Consider the following 19,755-nt stretch of genomic DNA (forward strand, 5'->3'; position numbering starts at 1 on the left):
AAGTTTTTAAACACTTAAACTACATATAAATTTCTATTGTATTTGAGTAGAAAGTGGTCCAAATTGAATCCAATCCAGTATTTATTAAAGTTTCACTACATTCATGATAATATACAATAATATAACTCCTTTCAGAAGGATAGTCAATACTAGAAGAATATAAAGAGAAGGCACTAGTGCATCCATAGATAATATAATTTATTCATGATCCTTTTGTAAAGTGCTTTAATTGTTACATATATATAATTTCTGAAAGATTGGTTTCCTGAATGTCATGTTGAATCTTATTAACTTATAACTCAACTTGTTATAATACTTGATAATCCAAGTGCTTTAATTGTTACATATATATAATTTATGAAAGATTGGTTTCCTGAATGTCATGTTGAATATTATAAACTTATAACTCAACTTGTTATAATACTTGATAATCCCTTCCATTGGGCAAAAAACCTTTTAAACAGACTATGTATTATAAGATTGGGAAGAATGCTATAAGTTAAATAACAAAATGTTTGAAAACAGATATTACTTTAAAATATTTTATGTGAAGTTAAACTAATTGAATTAAATCTTTAAAATGTTTATAATAACTAGATAATAATCCTTATAAGAAACTAATATAATTATCCAGACTTTTATGAATATACACATCTTTAATTTTTAAAGTATATATGGGATTTTGTTAAGCTGTATATATAATATTTTGTATATAATGATTTATTTTTACCAAAAAGTGATATAAATATCTCTGAGTTAATTTTAAAGTCAGAAGTATAGTTTATTTTGACAGTTTAAATATTAGATTTATTAATAAATTTCTCTTATAAAAACTTCATTATTAATTTTTATTTTATAAAATTAAAATGTTGAGCAGATCATGAAAATCAACATGTAATTTATTTCATATGGTATGCATGTACTTTAAAAATATTTACAAGATTGTATTTGAACAATGTTTCTATCTTAGTAAGACATCATTAAAAATTTGCCATGAGAGCTGGATTCCTTGCTAGTTAATTAATATATTTTTGAAAAATTATGGTATAAAATTGAACTGGAAACTTCGGCTTGCCGTGTTTTCATTTTTTAATCATACATTTATATTAGTAAAACAGGGTTATAAGATTTTAGAAGGGGGGAGTTTTTTTTCTGGGGTGGAGAAATTTCCAGGTAAGGGACACATGGAACCCCACCCTAACACAAGATATTAGCTTATTCTAAATTCTTATCTAACTAATCCTTAGCACTTCATTGCAGAGAATAGATCTAGTGCAACCTCTCTATTGCCACACTACAGTTGGGAACTTGAAAATTTAGTTTTGCAATTGTGTAGGGAGAATATACTTAGATTATATAGCTACATTACAGAAGTTCCTCCTAGCAAATAGACTAATGACATCAGCTCTCTAATGTAAAAGCCTTTTCTTTCTATCTACCAATCTCAAGTGGCAATTATAGAAGCCAGCAATTCCATCTCTAAGATAAAGAGGGTAATGAGTTGCACTCCATTGCTTTCAAGAACAATATTAGCAAAGATCATTACATGTCTAGGGTGGAAGCTATGGAGTACATGTTGAGCTATGCCCAAGTAGAAAAAGAGGATGCATGACATTAAGGATGCAAAAGTAGATCCTATGAAGTTTTTGAAACTTTAAATTTGTTTAAATAGAGAACAAAAGAATTCACCTATCTATACAAAATAGAAGCACTTACAAAGAACATAAACAATTGGAGTTTATGTAAATGCTGCATGGAGGCATTTGCATAGAAGCTACATATGACTGTCAATATACTCAAATATGGATCAAACTCCCAATTTTATGTATTTTTGCTCTCAACTAATGTGAATAAACAACCTTACTCCTCAATAGTGTGGCTTGTTCACCTTTGTATAAAAAAGGGGTGTATTTCTATATTTAGAGCCTACTTATCATTTCTAAAAATACCTAAAACACATTTCTTTATTAAGTAGTATATCTATATATTTGTTCTACAAATAAAATTGAGATATAAAATGAAAACTCAATCTAATGAGTGGTGCTCATAATGTTAATTCATGCTTATAAACAAAATAAATTACCCCATTAAAATTACCTTTTCGTCTTCTTTTTTTTAGTATTGTAGTGATTACCACTATATGCTATGCATGCTTGTCTAGTCATTTACAAATTTGATGATGTGTGTAGCAGCCAGAAGTAAAAGCCACAATCATATAGTCAACTTGCAAGAATTTATAAATGAAAAATACTTTTAAAACTATAGGGAAAATGTAATGCATGTGGTTTTGACCCTTTATCCTATGGTGATTTACCATAGGATAACACCAAAAAGCGGAACCTAAACCTTCTTTATGCCATATGACACATGCCAGACGCAGAACAAGGACAGACACACAAGCAGGAGCTTCAGGTTGGTTAGCCATGCTCAACTTACCCACTATCCCTAATATACATTTGGAACCCCCCCGTAGCCCAACCACCCACCCCCCCTTAAGGAACACATGCTTTGGGCTTTCACCTTAAGCCTCCCTCAGTATCAGGAGTTAGTATCTGGGACAAACTTGAAACTGTAAGCAACCAAAGGGAACGACTTGAGAGACGGTCCATGGGGTTCAAATATAGAGGGAAAGGGCCCATGAATAAGAGTGCACCCCCTTTTCCAATTGGTTAAGGGTCTTGGGATAGTTGAAGTTAAGCGTCCTTGGGTTTGAATAGTACTGGGTTGGGTGACCTCTCGGGAAGTCTAAATTCAGGAGCTTACATTTGGTATCAGAGGGGTCTCGAGTCCGACTCTTTTGGTTGGCTAGGGGAATCACACCACATGGTCCGACTCTTTTGGTTGGCTAAGGGAATCACACCACATGTTGATTGACATCTGGTTGGTCCAGTTTGCTCCCGCTGGGCTTGACCCAAGGGGTAGGGTGTCAAGAGAGCGAGGCTCTCGAGAGAGCTGCGGCTCTCAGCTTCCGTTCACGAGGGCGTGAACTTGCAGGGAAGCGTGGTGGATTGTAAGCAACCAAAGGGAACGACTTGAGAGACGGTCTATGGGGTTTAAATATAGAGGGAAAGGGCTCATGAATAAGAGTGCACCCCCTTTTTCAATCGGTTAAGGGTCTTGGGATAGTTGGAGTTAAGCGTCCTTGGGTTTGAATAGTACTGGGTTGGGTGACCTCTCGGGAAGTCTAAATTCAGGAGCTTACAGAAATTTACTAAATATAAAATGACACTAGACATGGGACGAGTTTATGTGTTGTGGGTGCTTTACATAACCCACAACACATTTAATAAAAAAAATAATTATGAAAAAGAAAGATTCATAAAAGTTGCAATGGAAGAACACTACAACCCATATAACAAGAGACTAAACTTATACGTTTATGTAACAAGAACGTTAATGTGACCTCTAGGTAGGTGTTCAAATAGCTAAAGCATCTTCTTTCACTATAAAACTTGTGCCAGAAAACGTGTTGCTATCTATACAAGAAAAATCAAAGTTCAAGAGAAGAGAAGAAAAATAAGAGATAAAAAAATGAGAAAAAACAAAAAAAGAAAAGCAAGGTGTTTATACATAAATGGATGTTCTCTAACTGGATGTCTGGATTTGGAACCACCACATGCCGATCGAACTGACCAGGACGGATAAGCGCCTTGTCGAGAGATTCGGGGAAGTTCGTAGCCGCGATCACTATGATGCCTTCGTTTTGCTTGAAACCGTTCAGCTCCACCAGCATGTACTGTTGGTCCTTGGGATTTCAGCTCCCACCTATTGCATCAATTTCGTCCATGAAGATTATGCATGGCGAGTGCTTGCGAATAAGTCCCGCACTTGCCGAGCACCACATCCGACGAACACTTCCTCGAACTCGCTCCCGCTGCAATAGAAAAACGGTACCCCTGCTTCACCAGCAGTTGCCCGAGCCAGCATCGTCTTTCCAGTCGCTGCATTGCAAGCCATGCTCTACGATGCTTACCTTTGCTGAGGCCCTTATAATGGCCCCAACGCCAGAGAGAAGGAGAAAGCCCAGAGCCAAGGTTCGAACAGTCCGCCACACTTGAACTCTAAAACCTCCTTCGGACGTGACCATGTGGATTGGCGCACTGGGAGAGCCCAAAATTCCGTCTTTCGTGGCTGCTCCTACTGCCGGAAATGCCGAAGACATGATCGGTCGCGCCTCAGCTTGAGCGATGCAGTTACTCTTACACAGTTAAAAAAAAAAAAGAGGATCAGATCCGATAAAGAAAGAGTTACAGCGTTTACCTCTTTGCAGCGTTTTCAACAAGGCACTGTCATCGAGCCTATCGACCTTGACGAGAGCTTTGAGATACTCGGCCAAAGCACCGGCGCTGTGCTGCGGAAGTGGTCTACTCTCGAACCACCAAATCACTCCCTCGGGATCCACCTTGTTAAGATCTCTTAGAAACTTCACTTGTTTCTCCGAGCATCGGGCCATCCTTCTCTCTCCAGCTCCTCCAGCCTTCTCGAGAAATTGCTTGTGTAGCTCGACATGCAGCGTCTCTTGAGGCGATTCAACACGATCCCTGCGCCATCCGAAATTCAAGCGTCATTAGCAACGGGAAGAGAACGAGGGAAATCGGATAGAAAAATGCCTGCATCCAGCTGCTTCAACACAATCGCGCGTCCCAGCCCATACAAGGATGCCGCCGACACCATCTGCTTGGCGGAGGAGCCTCCCTGTGGTCGAAATCCGCGGGCAATCAGCGCGGGCGCAGCCCTAATGGGAGAGAGGAAAGAGAGCGCCATACCTTCTCCAGCAACTGACGCCATGCCATGCCGCCCGAGCTCCCAAAATCGATCCTTCACGCGCTAGGGCGGCCTCCGCGAGAAGTCCCCAAACCATCAAGAACACGAGAATACCCAGAGGGTTTCAACCCCTCCTCCTCGCTCCTCCGCGTTTCAATTTCGTGGCATATTCTCCCGCGTGAGACCGAATATTCTAAAGTACACATTCAAAAAAAAAAAACCCAGCCTTTTGGCTGGTTATATAATTCAAAGAAAACTGTACATTCTCTTCATTGTAAAAAATGTTGTGATGCCCCTGGAGCTATCGTTATGGGGGCAGCACCGAGTTTCTTCGTTCTTTAGAATTTCTCCCACGAAAACCAATTGATCGATCATCGGTTCTGGAAGTTGAAAACTTTGATGCAGATGGCGAAGCACACCGCGAAGACGACGACGAGGCCGACGTGAACTCCGGCCACGACGCCCAAGAAGTCGTGCCTGAACCCAAAGTTGGACCTCAAGAAGCGCTCCACGGTCGTCTCTTCGCCGTCGGCCCGGAACAACGGCGTGGTGACATCTCCAAGCTGAGACGTGAAGAGGCCGTAGAGAGACCACGCCGGTGGCGAGGCCCAGTAGTACCACCTCCACCACACTGGAATTGCCTGAGAGACACCAAGAAACAAACCAAAGTGTTAAGAAATCGGAAAAGAAATGTGTGGAATTCATGAACTTACGGGTCGAGGGATGATGAAGCCAGAGAACAGGTTCCAGATTCCGAAGAATGCCGAGGATACGATGGTTGCAATCTGGTCGTTGGGTGACAGCGCCACCGTCACCATGCCGTAGAGCGTGAAGTAGAGGAACGTCATGTACAAGAAGAAGAGGAACCACAAGAACTTGGCTGCTGTCCATTCCAGCTGCATCGTCGCGTACACAATGAGTCCATACGCGAAGGCTTGCACGAACACGTAGGGAATCTCGATCAGGACCTGGACGCACGGAGTTTTCCTTGATGAGTCAAACGAAATCTGAAGAGTCGGATGTATGCCTTACCTGAGCAAAAGCATATGGAAGGGGAGAGTACATTCCAGCGGCTCTTTCTCGATAGTAGACCGTTCGCTCGATAGCAACGACTGGCTGCACTCCTGACAAATTGCTGAACCCAATGAAGAGCACAGCAGCGTATATAGATCCCATCAGATTAAAGAGGTCTTGTTCTCGTGATCTGCTCACGAGAGAAAGGCAGGAGTCAGAACCAACGCTCGATTGAACTACACAACGTTTACCTTTTGGAGCCGATGTCCCAAAACATTGTGCCAAATATTATCGCGACAACCAAGGTGAAGAACATGCGAACCAGAACGTAGTATGGATTTTTCCAGTATGACTGATGTTGTTTCCACAAGCATCCCATGACCTGTCCGAGGAACGACAGAGGGTATTGCGTTGGAAACCATATGTCCTCCGTGCCGGGAACCGGAGTGCTCAGCTGAGTAATAATAGCTTCATTGTGCCTAGACACACCAGTGGTTTAGCCAAGAAAGAGATAATGGTCAAGTGTGCTTACTGGTAGACTGGAGAAGTTTTATAGATGTCCGCAAAATCTACTCCCAGACGATTCTCCACGTCTGCAGCGGTAACCTCTAACATCCATGTAGCTGGATTGTATCCTTCTCTTATGTTAGGAACACCGCTGATACCCTGGGGAAATTAATCCATATAAATCATCTCAAGTCTGCAAGAACAAAGCAAGCGACTTACCTGGAAGTATTCAACAAGTTTGTGCGAGTTCTTTCCCAAGGAACCTGCGTAGATAACGCGCCCTCCGCGTTTCATCAACAGAAGCTGGAGAAAGCAGGCAGGTTTTCAAGAGAGTTTGCAAGGTAATAATCCCGTACCTCATCGAAGGCCTCAAAAATGTCAATGCTAGGCTGATGAATGGTGCAGACGACAGTGCGACCGGTGTCGACAGTGTTGCGGACCGTTCTCATGACAATTGCTGCCGCTCGTGCATCCAGTCCGGAAGTTGGCTCGTCCATGAAAATAATTGAAGGATTTGCAACGAGCTCCACGGCAATTGTCAGTCGTTTCCGCTGCTCGGTCGAAAGTCCATCAACTCCAGGGAGACCAACCAACGCATCCCGGAGAGGGTTAAGCTCTACAAGCTCCATAACTTCTTCCACAAACATCTGTTCCAAAACTCACCTTAGCAAACTTGACTACGAAAAACATCTCTCTCCTTACCTTTTTCGTCCCCTTATCAATGTCATTCGATAGTCGGAGCCAAGCAGAATAAACCAGTGACTCGTACACTGTAACGTTGGGTGAATGAATGTCAGTTTGTTCGCAATAACCCGAAATCCTAGCAAAAGTAGCCTGGTTTTTGGGATAGCCGGAGATGCGAATGTCGCCTTCAATGTAGCCACCAGTTTTACGCCCGGCTAAAACATCCATGAGAGTTGTCTTTCCAGCACCGCTTACACCGACAAGAGCCGTGAGGACTCCAGGCCTGAAGCTACTGCTTACGTCGTGCAGCAACTGTAATCTATTTTCTGTCACGCCTTGTTGCTTCATTTCCTGTTACAAGTGCATTAGAACTCAATATCCTACAAAGGAAATGCGTAAAAGCATACCGCGGGCATGTCAACGTAGTAGTTAACATGATTGAATGACATTGCTAAAGCTTGAAACGGGAGTATCATTCCCCTTTTAGAATCGGCACCCATTCGACCAGACGTAAGCTCCAAATCTCCTGGCATTCGATGTTAGACCATATAATGAAATTTGTGATGGCACCATTACCTGCATTAGAAGATCTGCCCGATCGCTTTGATTTTGCACGCACTGATCTTTCTGAGACTTCGCCGGTACGGTTCACGTTCTGCTCTTCTAGTATTTCCTCAGACACTACGGCCTGCGGTTTTCCAGGAGCTGTTTAAATAGAAAAAATGAGTACCTACATGGAGAAAAGAAATAGATTTCTACGTACCGCTGAAGTAAGCGAGTGCCAAAGTGAAAACAACGTTGAAGAAAATGGCATAAGCCAACTGAGCACCAGTTCCAAGCCAATACCAGTTTTTATTGGGGAACAGGCCTCGAGACTCTAGAACTTGGTTGCCAACGGTGGTGGTCTGATTGGCATTTTCGAGAATCTGCCATCTTGATGCACTGAACTCGTTCACGGCAAGCGCATTCTGTGCGTACATCATGGGCGACGACCAATATCCCCAAATCCACCAAGGTTCAATGTCCTCTGGAAATTAAAGACCATTATAAGTTGTGCTACCTGAGTATAGTCAATGGATTACCTCTAGAAAGAAGAAAACCACCGAGGACAAGAACTATCAGCAGCGTGAAAGAGCCGAAGGTGTTCGCTACAACCATAGTCCGAGAAAGTGAAGCAATGAATCGGAAAAGACCTCCCGACATTTGATGAATTAGGAACATGAGGAGGAACTGCTGGAAGAACCTGAAACACTCAAACATAAAATATCAACACTATTTCTCACTAAACATCAATGTAACAAACCTGGCGGCACTAGGAGCAAATCCAACCACGTAGTACGTCATGCACACCCAAAGTGCTGATTCGAGCAGGGACACTGGAATTCGAGTGATCACGTTAGGAAGAGAAAATGCCCACGCAGGAAATAGCATCTGGTCCCGCTGCTTGTAAAATACGGAAGGCGCGCAATGGTCATCGACAACTCCGCCAATCCATTAAACATGACCATCATCAGGCCGAAGAACAAGGCTCCCATGTAGAGACTGCCATCGCCAACAGTTCTGTGATGCATTTCGGTCCGGAGAAACACAGTCATCGTGATTACGGCTATAACAATCAGCTGCATTGGAAATTTTAGTATCAGATATATAGATTTTAGTCTTCGATAGCATACCTGAGAACCTTTGAACACGTAGACGAATGAGTTCCTCTTCATCAAAAGTATCTCCCGCGCCAAGAGAGCCTTGAAAAGCTCCCAGTTACTAAGAGCGTACTTCTGAGTGACAAGAGCTGCCGGATGGCTTTTACTCTTGTCAAAAGGCCGCGCCAATTCTTCAGCAATGTTCTGACCGACATGGAACTTTTGAAAGGCATCCGCGAACTCCTGGACAGGTATAAATCTGTATGGCATCCTCTTGTCAGCCCAATACTGTTCCTGGTCTTTCCTTGACGTAACTTCTTGCAAAAAGTCCGCGACGCCTTTCCTCGGAGGACATTTAAATCCCTGCGTCTCGAAGAAATCCAACACGAGTTCCCGGGGCCCCTGATATACAATCTGCCCCTCCGATAGAAGAATCAAGTCGTCGAAAAGCTCAAACGTCTCGGGAGCAGGCTGGAGCAAGGAGATGACCATGGTAGCATCGAGCACATGGACAAACTGCCTTAAGCTCTTCACTATCTGAAATGTGGTCGAGCTGTCAAGACCGGTTGAAATCTCGTCCATGAAAAGAGACTTTGCAGGCCCAACGAGCATCTCTCCTGCAAATTAAACATTTGTCATAAACAAATCGTGACCAAAAAGCTTCCAAGTCTTACCTGTAGTGACACGCTTCTTTTGTCCTCCAGAAATACCCCTGCGCATGGCGTCTCCGACAAGTATATCAGAACAAACGTCCAAACCCAAAATCTGGAAGCGAAAAAATGCATGAGAACCGCGAATCCTCTTTGATCACGATCCAAAACACGCTTACCTTCAGCACATAGTCCGTTACAATGGAGGTCTCCTGACCCTCTATAGCCGACGCCTGTAAGAAGCTCGTAAGAACGCTGCCAACCACAAAGTGCTTATTACCTTCATGAACGCATCAACATCGGGATCCGGTTTGATCTTGGCGTTTTTCTCCCGTCTTGAAAGCTCCATTATCATCTCTGACACAAGTTATAGGAAAGTCAATTCCACTTGCACGCCAACCCAGGACGTTGCTTACCATATCTGCTTCCCACTCCTTGACACCTAGAAGCAAAATCAAACGTCTCCCTCACTGTCAACTCTCCGCTATGCAAGTCGTGTTGGCTTATGTAAGCAGAAGTCCTTTGAGGCACAAATTCAGTCAATGTGTGGCCATTGTAGGTGACTCTCCCAGAAACCTGTAAAGTAAAATCTAAGATGAGAACCATCTCCTAAAAGCTAGAGGACTTCCTTGCCTTAAGGCTTTGGTCCAACTTTCCAGAAAGCGCCAGAAGCAGCGTAGTTTTCCCTGCGTTAGGAGGGCCCAGCAGAAGTGTCATCCTGTAGAGAAGTATGAGTACAAGATTTTCGCCGAAAGCTGCAGCAATTTCATTACCTGGAAGGCTTCACGATACCACTAACGTTGCGCAAAATCGTGAGGACGTGTTTCTTAGAAGGGAGCAAGTGTAGCTTTCCCAAGATTTGCTGGAAAAACAAATCACAACAAAAAAGTAAGAGCCAGAGAGCGATGAAAAGATTTTTTCGTTAATAATACGAACCTGGGACATGTTGATGACAAAGTTAAACAGCGTCGGTAGAGCTCGCTTGCCGACACGTACAGCAGCTTCGATTTGAAGTCCTTCGTACCTCACCTCGATTTTGGGAAGGTCTATCCCGACTCTGAGACAATTGTTCCAAGAGTGAGAAGAAACTCGAATCAAAACAGTTCTACTACCTGTCGATCCTTTCCCGGAGCTTGCGGATGAACATCTCGTTCTCCGTGTCCGTTGTTGCCAAGAGCTTCTCCACAAGATTCCTCCTCTCCGTGAGGCCCAAGGACTTGACATCAATGTGCTCGTGGCGAGTGCTCCCATGCTCGCCCACGTTCTTGATTATGGCCGTCCGGAGGCGATCGTATGTGGGAAGCTTCTCCAGCGCGGCCCATTTCAGGGCCTCCTCATCGTCCACCTCCCTGACCGAGCTGCGCGAGAAGACATTTTCCGTCCACGATCGCGAGCTCGCCGCTCTCATCAGCTCCACGTCGGTCGGAAGCGCCATCGCTCCCCCCTTGTCCCCTCTTTCGCGACGATCCAATGCAATATTTTCGGCAATATCTGGAATTCCGGGCCCAGATCCTGGCGCTACATCCCTGGATCGATCGAGCCGGAAGAAATGAGGAGAATGGAAAATAGTTTGGGAGCTAGGGCTTTATATAACGTGGACACTTGGCCTCTTTGGACCATGGCCGAAAACTTCCACAAACAACCCCATGCTACTCCATGGAAGCTTCTCATTTAGACGCTTCTGGGCTGGGATTTGATCCGACGGTCCAGACGCTTAACTAGAAAGCACACGTGATGCTGTGATTTCATGACCCTCTGCTATGGAACATATGGAGAGTCCTCGCCAATAAAAACCTGTTCTAGACAAAGTAGGAGTGCTCTTCTCGACGCACACGCTTTGGCGGGGATGAAAAGTTTTCTTCCCGGGTTTTTGCGCGAAATTTCGAAATAGAAGCGCTGACAGGGGTGAATATGCCGCGTACACTAGTTGTTTCAGCAATGGTGTTTGAACACCACCAATAAGATTGGAAAAAAGAATGGTGGTTGTTTCCTCGAATTCGACCGGAATCGTTCGGCTATTCAATGTGACCTGATCAAAGGTCTTTACAAATTGTAGTAACTTTTGATTACTGAAGAAATCTTATGTTTACTGGAGTTATTTTATTCAATATAATTCAATCTCAAAGTTAACTAGTTTGGAGTCAACTTTTATTTGCGATCTTTGAGCAGCATTCAAGATAGTTTTGCTCGGTGGAAGGAGGTCCCGTGCTAATGTAAAACACTTCGGATTACTAGCAGTTTTTTTAAGTACAACTAGTGGTAGAGTTTGATCTCATTACTAGCAGCTTTTAAATACAATATGTGCTGTCATAAGATCTCGCTGCGCTATATGCTAAACATTCGCGTTTGCAAATCAAAAGATTTCAAAGAAATCGATTGAGATTCTCATCTTGTAACCTTACAATCTTTTCGTCATGTAGGGACCTTCTAGCTCATAGCCTAGTTTCCTGTAGTAGTGTCTAGTTCCCACTCCGGATATCACTGCCAGTTTCACGGATCGATGCTCCTTGCGAGCTATCCTCTCGGCTTCTTCCATCAAAAGAGTTCCATAACCCTGTACAAATTGGAAGTAGCTTGAGACAATAGGATAAAGATGAAAACAAATAGACCTGGTGTTGTAGCTTGTCGGCGTCACGGCCGTGAACAGGCACCGCAGTTCCATAAACGTGCAGCTCCCGAAATATCGAACATCTTCCCAGCAGCTCGGGGCATGTAGCGTTGGGACCGCATTTTCTCAGGCGCAGTAAAACCTACCAGTATATCCTAGATGATCACTCTCAAGCAAGATAAGCATGATATGCATGAGAAAGACTTTGAGAAAGCTTTAGGCGAAATACCTGTCTAGTGTCTTCATAGGCCAGAAACGTCTCTCAGCCTTTGTTAGCACAGTAGTCACGCCTTACTAGCTCCTACTTCTTCAGGCTTGATTTGATTGTGTATATCCTGCAAAAGAATCAGAATTATTGGTTGAAGGTTACTTACTCGTGAGCATGTGAGCAAACCTGAATCCCAGCTTCTCTTGTCCTGACATCTCTACATTTCAAGCCCAAGTCCTCCATCCTCATCAACGCCAGCTCTCGCAGGTTTCCCTTCTCGACGCCCGACGTTACAAGAGGCATGGGGATGTCACGTTGTATGCGATAGACCCGAGTCCAGGGAGGTACCAGAGACAACACTCGGGCAACCAGATTGACGAGTTGTTCAGGTGGATAGTTCTTGTACCTGTAGCAATCAGGATGCACATTAGTTTTGTCTCGGAGAAAATACCAGCAAATACACTAACCTTCCAGTCTTCCATAGCTCGTACAAACCTGTCCCTCGAATAACCAGCGTTGGATAGATTTTGAGGCCGTCCGCTCGAAAGGAAGGATTTTCAAAAAACTCGCGGAAGCTTTCCATGTCCCGTTCCATATCAACGTTTGGAAGGTTAGGCATCATATGAGCAACCACCTGAAATACATAATCAGCGAAAGTGAGGAGACAGACAGTAGTCGGGACGCCTGCAACAGCGAGGAAAACGACCAGGTGTGGAAAGAAACCACGCAAGCCTTACGTCTCAATGGTCAGTCCAATGCACTTGATGGCAGCATGCTCTGAGTATCTCAAGGCTTCCTCCACATCTCGAGAGGTGTGATCAGACAGAGCGTCATGGAGATTTCGGATAAAATAGTCGCGGTAGTCTGCTGGCAAAGACATGAAAGTACCTCCCATAAGGATATATTCAACCTGTGGCGATCACTTTGCTCAGTGACAGAGAAGAAAATCCATAAACTTGATCACCTTATCCACGCTATGGCCCAGACGCCTGAGTTGATCCACTCGACCTCGAGCCTGTATATAAGGATTGTACCTGAATTTTTTTTTGCTAGCAAAAAAAGAAATGAAAAAGACTATATAATTTACCTTGCTCAAATTGCTCTCATGCTCGTTGGTTCATACCCAGTGTAGGACTGTGTGCTATATTCGAAGTCCGAATCTGGGCCTCGATCGACACAGATATTCCCAGTCGTGGCGATGTGTGGGCACCGATGCGGCTTGGACATGACGGCAACCATGGCAATCCCAGAGCCTGGGCAGGACGAGACCGCGCTCATTCTCTGGCAACGCCGCGATCATCTCCACGAGCTTTGGCGCTCGGGCGTAGCGGCGGCAAGCAGCGCATTGAGATCGACGTCCTCACCGCTGCGGCATCCTTCCACCACCTACTATTTATTTCTTTCTTTTGGCTTTAAAAATTAAAAGTATTGTGAATAAAATTTCTATATCGAAATTAGACAATTTAATTATAAATTTTAAATGATTTAAATTAATTTTTAATACTAATATTATGAGTGTATGGAATATGAAAATAAAATACAGAAATTTTTGGGCACATAAATTTACCCAAAAACTCTAATTTATATACAAGAGTGAATGATCCAAATTGAAATCAACTATTAAAATATTATTATACTAATCTTAATGTATTAGCATTTGCTTAGCATATTCTGTGTAGCTAACAAAATATTGTTTTGATTTTTCATTATATTAAAAATTAAATTAAAATTGTATCAAAACAACAAATATTATATTCCACTTTGATTGAGGGAATTATGTCTAGAAAATGCTAGATGAATACAAAAATTAATTTTTGTAAACTTGATAATATAAATATTTAAAACAAAATATATTAGTAGGCATAAGTAAGAATAAATATTCATTAATAAAATATTAGATACAAACTTTTATTTGGGAATATGAATATATTTAGAAAAAGACCTGACCCAGAGAAAAATAAAAATGAATTTTCTTTTATTAATAATATGTTATATGTAAATTATATTTTTATTTGGGATAAACTTATTTTAAGATTTTATCAAACAAAAGAAAATAATTACTGCAAGATATTACTTAATTATAAATTTTATTTAGAATATATAACAATAAAGTTTTAGAAACATTAATATATTACTAATGAGATCCGGTCAAGAAAAAATTTATTTGTAAATATATGTTATAGAAACTATAAGTTCAAATCTTATATTCCATAGTATTATGTACTAATAAAATATATTTGTAGTTAGTAAGAATATTTTAAAATATTACTGTTTAATCAAATACTGCATACATTATCGTAGTTGTTTTTTGATAATAAGTTAGATTATAAATAAGTAAGGCTATATATAAAAATATAATATGTACTTTTATTGTTTAAATTTTTTTAATGTTTTTGTATTAACACTTGAAACTTTGATCATGGTCCTACACATTTATAAAACTAAATTAACCCACATTTGATATACCATCATTTGTGGTTTTTTATATGTTTTAGTGATATTTAGACATGCCATTTGTACAGAATATAAGTTTCTTATTATTTTTATAAATACTGTTAAATTAAATTATAAAATTTAATTTTGACCTGAAATATTCAAAGATTATAATACTTTATAAAACAAAATAAGTTCTCTTGTAGTAACCCGTTAAACAGAATTTAAATCTCTGCTAATTTTTGATTTTGATCTAGTGATGGCACCAAAGATATGTATAACTATCACGTCATAGGTACAACTTGTCATTGGTTAAATTAGCAAGAGCATTATGTATTGCCACTAGATAATCAAAAATCTTTTAATACCACACTTCCATCACCATGGCAACACAATTAGCAAGAGATAGAACCTACTATCAAAGTTTGGCCAGCAGTCAGCACCTAGTATCCCAATCTCTACACCCATGAATTCACCTGGTAAAGAAAGTAAAAAAATTACTATCTTGGTGACCAAGCGGATCTGCCACATGTGAGCCATGAATGCCCCTCTGATGCTAGTGGCTGAGAAACTACATACCAAGAAATTCTTCAATATGATGCCCAACATAATCCTCCTGACACTAGGCACAACAATAAGCCTAGGAAAGATCACAAAGAACATTACTATCCAAGTATAAACTCAAACCAAGACTAATTGTCACAGCTACTACTGCAAGTTTTGACTCTTTCATTTTTGCATTCTCTAGAACTTGTGCCACCACCTAAAGAACAAAAAAGAACTCTCAAAACTTATATTGAAAGGAGAATAGCTTACTTCATCAATTGCTTGCTTGTGGTTTAAACATGTTGTTAGAGGCATCACACCACTATAGTGTTGAAGCAACTCTACCTTGAATCCAAAGAAACAAAACAAAACAGAATAAAAATGAAGAAGAGAGCAAAAAAGTACCTATAATCTCAATGACTTTCCCAAAAAATCTTTCCATTGCTAAGAAGTTTGAGAAAATGCAATCTCACTACAAGAAAATCCACTTACAATAGTAGCTCCAGTGGTGTTACAACTCATCTTAATTCCCAAAACAAGAAGCAGACCAATAGTCACAATGAGAAAAGAATGGCACCATGCAGGAATTTGCTCATTTAGGATGAATGTGAGGCACCAGTGCCAGAGATTGGCAAGAGTACATGCTATAGCTCACAAAACTTTAAATCAAGGGAAAGAGATTTAAATATGAGCTTGAACCACAACTTGAAGCTGCCAATAGTCAAGCCTGCTGTCATCACAAATACTCTCCACTAAACCTTAGAATTTACCCTCTTGATTTCAAAGGGTCTTCATTGCAAAAGGTTGAGTGTCAATGTTAGTCAACACTTTGCATATGACATGTGTTATAACACCTTGTTCTCTCACCCTAGGTAGTTAGTTGCCTCCCATTGGCTAAGAGTAAACATTAGCATGATTATTTGCTAAGTATAGAAATAACTCTTTTACAGTTACACCCCCACTTTGCCCAGCAAATGCTAAATGAGTATAAAAATCAATAATTTTATACAATTTTTTCCTTATGATATCTCTATGTGTGTGTGTGTATATATATATATATATATATATACACACACACACACACATACATACAATACTATACAACATAGACCATATATTTAGAATATTAATATATTCCCAAAATAAAAAAAGAAGAATTAGTAAGTAAATATTATACTACTTAGAAAGATGAAAATATTTAGAACACTAAATTTTAAGAAACTTAATACTCAACCCAGAAAAAAAGTAAAATAAAAATTGCTAAGAATAATTTTTTTATAGTTATTAGAATATAAATATATTTAATACACTCCTAGAAAAAAAAATTAAATGAAGAATTACTTAAAAATAATTTTATTAATTAGATGTTACATGTAAAGTATTTTTTTACTTGGGATACAAACAAATTTAGAATCCTAAAATGGTAAGAAAACTAATATATTACTACCCATACTAATTAATTATTATTAATTTATGGAAGCATTATTTAATTATTATGTGTTTACTTGAAATATAAATAAATTTATAACTAAAATATTAAGAACATTAATATATTACTCAGATCCCACAGAAAATTGCTCAATTTAAAAAACAGCACTATTGAAAAACTAAAGTCTAACAAAAATTATATATACCCTTAAACTCAAACATCTATATTAATTAATTTAGCAAAGAATTACGTTGCTATGTGCTTTACTTAGAATATAGAACAATAAAATTTTAAGAACACTAATACTACTACCCAGAACTAAGAAAAGAATTACAAAAAATTATTGTTATTAATATATGTTAAATACAAACTATAAATTCAAAACCTAATAAACTATGTTTGTTGTTAATCAAAATATTTATAAAGGTGTTTAATCTGTTTTTATTAAGACTAAGCTAACTGTCAACCTCATGTTTGAAATTTGAGTTTCATCCCCATGTGGAATTGCTATAATTGCCTGGTCAATACATCATTACAAACAAAGAATTGTCTTATTCATAAAGAAGAAAAATGTATGAGAGGCTAAGTGGCATCTTCTGGCTCCTATCCAGCAGCCACGCTCACCTTTGTCATTGCTGGTGGAGCTGCTGCCGCCACTGCTGGGGGCTTGGGAGGACTACTTGCATCTTGCGCTGGATCTGGAGCTTGTGGCTCTAGATCTGCTGTTGGCGCTTGTTCCCGCAGATTGTTGTGGCAATTGAGTGGGAGATCTTTGCCTGGGAGATCCAGGAGCCACAACCTCACTAACTATTTTCTCGAGCATATCGCTCTCCTATAGGGCTATGCCTTTTACCTAAAGCAGCAGTGGAGATCCTTCATGCTGGGAGCAATAGTGGCAATTTCTGTAGGAAAATCAAAAGATCTCAAGAAAAATCTGTGGAGATGTGAGTTTGGATAATGATAGCAATTTCAGGAAAGATGCAGTCTAATAAACACTTTTTATGTGACATGTGTTGCAATGCCTTCCTCTCTCGCCCTAGGTAGTTGGCCACCTCTCATTGGCTGGGAGCAAGCATCAACATGATTATTCACTAACATGTGGTTAAAGAAATAACCCTTTTATAGTTACCCCCCATTAGACGGCTGTGATTGGTTGGATTCGGCAGCCCAAATAGTTTGGCAACTCCTCCTTATTATTATAGATGGCTATTAATATTAGTATATGGTATTGTAACCATATATTTGGACCTCACATCATCTTTTCATCTCAGAAGGATGGAAGGTAGTTAGTTGACAGGTTAGGATTTGTTAAACCATTAAGAGGAGGCATTGGTGGATATGTAGGTGGTATTAATTATTCCTAATCCCTTTGTACAAAGTGTTTATATAGTGATGCGCTAATAGAACTCTATACCCTTGTGACATATGTATATTGAAGAGATGATAAATAACCATCTCAATCCAAATGCTGTAAATTCACATACTTTGCAATTATCCCCTTAAAAGTTTAAATGAGTTGTTCCACCAAATTACCTGTCTGTGGATGATAAACACTTGTGAAAGTGTGACATGTCCCCAGCCGAGATATTAAAATGTGATATGCCTTAGCCATAAATGTGGGACCATTATCCAAGAGAATTTGCTCCAAACAAGAATGTTAGAACACTATTTGATTGAGTAGAAAGTATTGTCACACGACCAGGGTATTTCGCAATGACTAAAGAGGAGGCAGCGCGATTCACGGATGGCAGAGCTCCCCGGGCCGAGGGCGCGTTCCAAGGTGGCAACGCATTCCAGGAGGGCCCCAGGAGGAAGGGGACGCCCCTGGCGCTGTTTGGAGGCAATTCGTAGGTCACAGGGGTAGGGTGATTTGACCAGATGGCACGAATGATGCGCGATCGATTGTGTGTGCCCATACACTTGTAAAAACAAATTTTGGCCGCAGTATTTTTCCGCCCAGCATATTTTCTTTTCTGGTTTTTGAATTTTTTTTAAAAAAGAATAATGTGGGGATTCTAGCATGGCCATCGAGTTTTGCTTTCCATTGTTTATACGAGCATGCCGATGTTTTTTTTTCCTTCTTAAGCTGGAAAAAGCTTGCCCTCGATAGAAACATGCTAAGCGGCACTTTGTGATGACTTCGAGGTTTTCTCGAGCATGCTTTGCAATGACGTGAGGTTTTCTACTTGCATCTACACTAATCGTGCTGCTCCAGGCCGCCTCTTACTGTCTCAAATTCTCTTCCAATCTTTACTCTTTCTAAGTCCTTCAGCATTGAGATGCTTTGGCCGGATGGTGGGTATGCTCTCTATAAGACTTTCTTCTTAGAAATACAGGAGAGTCCATTGCTTTATGTGCTGTTCACCAGGAGCATGCGGGGCCTACAGGCTATATTCGAGCTTTTTTGTGGGGTTCTAAAGATGAAAGGGACTTCCAAAATTCCAATCTCACTTCGCACTCTGACATCCGAGGAGAATGTCCTCGACAGAGAGCTGCTCCGGCTCCCAGGACACTGCTGCTGGAGGAAGAAAAGATCGATCGATCAACCGAAAGAAGATTGCGGGACCAGACCTTTGCAAACAATCTCTCGTCCTGGCGCCATTTCCTTATCCCCGTCGCGGAAAACACAAGAAAAAGAGGTAGAATAGCTGACTTGGCTAGCAACACATCTTGTAATGACGTGGCACAAATGCTGCCGTGCAGATGAGCGGATGAATCTATAAACTATACTTTATTTGTTTAGTTAGGGATAAATTCAAGTGTTAAGCAAGCTGATACTCACACATGCACCCATCTTTTGCTCCTGCAGAATGGAATGGTTGATTTATCTTGTGTATTTTTCCTGCTTTTCTGCAGAGGAAGCAGTTTGTTCAGGCTTGTGACTCATCTGTTCCGAAGTTAGAGCTTCATGATGCGTATTCAGTGAGTTTGCATGATGTCAAACGTTCTTTGTATCATTTTGTGCATTCGAGGTCGAGCCAGCAATCACTAATGGAATGATATTGTTTTTCTCAATAATTTTTGGCCTGACTGACTGGCCTTTTGTGTGGGCTTGATCAGGCTTGGACAACTTCAACTCAAAGTGCAACTATATCCTTCAGATTGTTTAGTTCTCCTTGGCTTGCGAGTAAAGTTCCACAAATTTTTTGATATATCCCAACACGCTCTGCCTGGAGTGGCAGGTGACCATGCAAAGTAGCGAGAGATGTGATTTGGTGACGATTGTGAGAGACATGATTTAGTGAGGATCAGAGAATAAGTACATCGTGATT

The 19,755-nt window shown here is 40.8% G+C and overlaps 1 protein-coding gene and 2 pseudogenes across 1 annotated transcript; all 3 read right to left on the minus strand.

Moving 5' to 3' along the window:
* Nucleotides 1-3,543: 3,543 nt before the first annotated feature.
* On the minus strand, nucleotides 3,544-4,370 carry LOC9639403 (ATP-dependent zinc metalloprotease FTSH 4, mitochondrial). Its single transcript, XM_024682362.1, has 3 exons — nucleotides 4,261-4,370; nucleotides 3,974-4,198; nucleotides 3,544-3,896 (listed from the first exon to the last, which is right to left on the minus strand). Exons 2-3 carry the CDS (start codon nucleotides 4,160-4,162, stop codon nucleotides 3,774-3,776), a joined length of 312 nt encoding a protein of 103 aa, XP_024538130.1. The 5' UTR covers nucleotides 4,163-4,198; nucleotides 4,261-4,370; the 3' UTR covers nucleotides 3,544-3,773.
* A 646-nt stretch (nucleotides 4,371-5,016) lies between these two features.
* Nucleotides 5,017-10,829, minus strand: LOC9639404 (annotated as a pseudogene).
* Nucleotides 10,830-11,525: 696 nt separating this feature from the next.
* On the minus strand, nucleotides 11,526-18,095 carry LOC9655717 (annotated as a pseudogene).
* Nucleotides 18,096-19,755: the final 1,660 nt, after the last annotated feature.

This window comes from Selaginella moellendorffii, unplaced genomic scaffold, assembly GCF_000143415.4.
Source record: "Selaginella moellendorffii unplaced genomic scaffold, v1.0 SELMOscaffold_34, whole genome shotgun sequence".
Taxonomy (NCBI): Eukaryota; Viridiplantae; Streptophyta; class Lycopodiopsida; order Selaginellales; family Selaginellaceae; genus Selaginella; species Selaginella moellendorffii.

Bases quoted from the DNA above. Each gene is read 5' to 3' on its own strand.
- LOC9639403 (XM_024682362.1), bottom strand. From the start codon at position 4,162: ATGTCTTCGGCATTTCCGGCAGTAGGAGCAGCCACGAAAGACGGAATT. The intron at 3,897-3,973 runs GTAAGCATCGTA...CTGGTGAAGCAG, and splicing joins TTATAAGGGCCTCAGCAAAG to GGGTACCGTTTTTCTATTGC.